The sequence below is a fragment of the Priapulus caudatus genome, unplaced genomic scaffold (genome assembly GCF_000485595.1).
Source record: "Priapulus caudatus unplaced genomic scaffold, Priapulus_caudatus-5.0.1 Scaffold503, whole genome shotgun sequence".
Lineage (NCBI taxonomy): Eukaryota > Metazoa > Priapulida > Priapulimorpha > Priapulimorphida > Priapulidae > Priapulus > Priapulus caudatus.
Genome location: NW_014577564.1, coordinates 83084 through 86384, shown reverse-complemented (window position 1 = coordinate 86384; position 3301 = coordinate 83084). Strand labels below are relative to the sequence as shown.

The following is a 3301-nucleotide window of genomic DNA, read 5'->3' as shown; positions in this document are numbered from 1 at the left end:
GTGGTGCGTAAAGAGGTGGCGGGAGACAGGTCGTGGTGATTAAGGGATGAAGACGACAGGTTGCGGTGGTCGAAGAGGGAGGAAGAGAACATGTTGTGGTGTGATCAGAGGATGGGAGGAGACAGGCTGGTAGTGCGTCAAGAGGGGGAAGAGACAGTTGTGGCTGGTCAACGAGGGGGAAAGACATGTTGTGGTGATCAAGCACACGGTGGGGGAGACAGGTTGTAGCTGCCGTCAAGAGGGCGGAAGAGACATGTTTAGTGGGTGAGTCAGAGGTCGGGGGAGACAGGTTGTGCATGGTCAAGAGGGGAAGAGACATGTTGTGGTGTCAAGAGGTGGGGGAGACAGGTTGTGATGGTCAAGAGGGGAAGAGAATGTTGTGGTGTCAGAGGGGAAGAGACATGTTTGTGGTGTCAAGAGAGTGGGGTGAGACAGGTGTGTAGTGAGTCAAAGAGGGGAGAGAGACATGTTGTGCTGGTCAAGAGGTGGGGGAGACAGTTGTGATGGGTCAAGAGAGGAAGAGACATGTTGTGGTGGTCAAGAGGGTGAAGAGACAGGTCAATGGGGGAAGAGACAGGTTGCGGTGATCAAGAGGTGGGGGAGACAGGTTGTGATGGTCAAGAGGGGGAAGAGACATGTTGTGGTGGTCAAGAGGGTGAAGAGACAGGTCAATGGGGGAAGAGACAGGTCAATGGGGGAAGCGACAGGTTGCGGTGATCAAGAGGGCGAAGAGACATGTTGCGGTGGTCAAGAGGGGGAAGAGACATGTTGTGGTGATCAAGAGGTGGGGGAGACAGGTTGTGGTGATTAAGAGGGTGAAGTGACAGGTTGTGGTGGTCAAGAGGTGGGGAGACACATGTTTAAATTAGCAGGAGAGGCCACAGCTAATACATGACTGTAAAACTTTGGCGCAAGAATTAAGTGTCGTGCAAAAATTATGACAAACATTTTTAGACATGGCTTCACAACTAATTATAACTTTTCCTGGTTAAAATAAAGCGCGGGAAAGTCAGCTGTAGCAAGAACAGACCATGGTTACCCAGGAGCCACCATGAAATCAGGGAGACATCTAAATCTCTTGTGTGCGATGCAGGTGCATACAGGCGCATTATTGCTGGGAGGAGACGATATATAAACGGGAAGATATGTTAATTGTGGATGAACAGAGAGACGCATCAGTAACAGGTAAGCATAGAGGAACAGTTGTAAGTAACCCCAAAGACGTTCAGATGAAGTGAACAGACAGCAGTTATAGACGAATAGGTAGAGACACAAGTTACATGTAAATAAGGAAACACTGGCATGAGGTCTTCTCCAGCTGCAGACCTATGTGCATGGTGCCATCAGTAGTGAAAGAACGGGGAGCATCAGTAATGGGAGAACAGAGAGAGACATCAGCAATGGGAGAACAGGATGAGACATCAGCAATGGGAGAACACAGAGAGACATCAGCAATGGGAGAACAGAGAGAGACATCAGCAATGGGAGAACAGAAGAGAGACATCAGCAATGGGGAACAGAGAGAGACAATCAGTCAATGGGAGAACAGAGAACAGACATGCAGCAATGGGCAGAAGCACGGAGAGAGACATCAGCAATGGGAGAACAGAGAGAGACATCAGCAATGGGAGAACAGAGAGAGACATCAGCAATGGGAGAACAGAGAGAGACATCAGCAATGGGAGAACAGAGAGAGAGACACAGCAATGGGGAGAACAGAGAGAGACAGTCAGCAATGGAGAACACGAGAGAGGACATCAGCAATGGGAGACAGAGAGAGACATCAGCAATGGGAGAACAGAGAGAGACATCAGCAATGGGAGAACACAGAAACAGACACGAGTAATGGGAGAACAGAGAGAGACAACAGCAATGGGAGAACAGAGAGACAAGAGTAATGGGAGAACAGGGGGAGAGATCAGTAATGGGTGAAACAAACAGGAAAAAATATGAGAACAGGCGAAGCCATTAGTAATAGGAGAACATGGGAGGGGAGACATCAGTGATGGATAAACAGGGGGACACATCCGTTATAATTAAATGGAGAGATATCAGTCAAATTGCAACAGAAAAATCCATCAATAAAGGTTTAGCAGATATGACAGAGCCTAATTGGCTTGACGTGACTGACCTTAATTGCGATCTCTCCACGCACATATATGGATATGCGACTGTGCAGCACATATAATAATCGACAGTGTGGCAGCACTAATGAGCTTAAATAGAGAAATTACTGGCTTCCATTGGTAACCATGCACCACCCACCTGCATACGCAATTACAACAAGGTAGCATTTCCATGATTAATAATTCCCATGTATACAGCACTCTGCGGTGTGCCATTATCGCTGACATTTACCTTTGATACTGAGAATGCGATAGCCGTACCCTCGTTCGAGTACGTGCATCCAGACTAGCCTGTCCTGAAAGCGAGCAAGATAGTGCGAACCTGGTCCAGCATCGCCTAGAAACCAGAAAAACACCCGCAATGTTTGACTAGAAAACATGCTGACGATTAAATTTTAATGTGCACGCCACATGCATATTTTAGTGCAGTTCAGTTCACAAAGCATCAGCGCGCACAAAAACACACGGAACAAATTATCGCATCAGTAGAAACAAGCTAGTAGCAACGCATCTCGTGAAGAATATTCGACACAAAAAAACAATCGACAGCATTCATCTCGGCAAAAACGTCGCGCTGCTTCCCAGCAACCCTCGAGCAAAAACTCGAAACGCACCGCAACCGCAACGGAATGAAGCAATTTCGTAAAATCGCGCCGCGTACCCACACTGCCGTTTGCGATCGCGTTGCTCATTGCCGCGGCGAGTGGCGCCACCAGCTGCTGGTAGTAAACCGTGTCCTCGTTCCTGTTGAAAGACGAGCCGGCCGCGTCTGGCCAGAACTTGAGCGGGCGCGGGAACCCGACGATGAACGCCGGCAGCGTGAAGACGGGCAGCAGTGGCGCGGAGAGCACCACCGTCGCCGCGACGACGGCCAGCACGACAGGAAAGAACACGGCGTTGCCGACGACGACCGGCAAGATGGCGGCGACCCTCGTCTTGCGGTCGGCGCATGCGTGGCCGAGCAGCACGAAGTAGAGGTAGAGCTTGAGAGCGAGCTGAGAGACGCGATGGATGACAACGCCGATGCACAGCAGCTTGACGCCTGCAACGACGACGGCGACGACGACAGACGATGAGCGCGTTGTCGCAAAGAATCGCGAGCGATGGGTGCCGCCCGTAAAATACGACACAATGCAACAGAAGTGCAATAACATATATATAAACAATTATATTTT

At 49.7% G+C, this 3301-nt stretch overlaps 1 protein-coding gene across 1 annotated transcript in view; it reads right to left on the bottom strand.

The window, feature by feature from the left end:
• LOC106811090 (pecanex-like protein 4) overlaps window positions 1-3301 on the bottom strand; it is a 26154-nt gene that overhangs the window by 4877 nt on the left and 17976 nt on the right. The window contains 3 exon segments of the mRNA XM_014814620.1: window positions 1281-1326; window positions 2359-2463; window positions 2788-3168. Of these exon segments, the coding sequence (XP_014670106.1) occupies window positions 1281-1326; window positions 2359-2463; window positions 2788-3168 (532 nt within the window).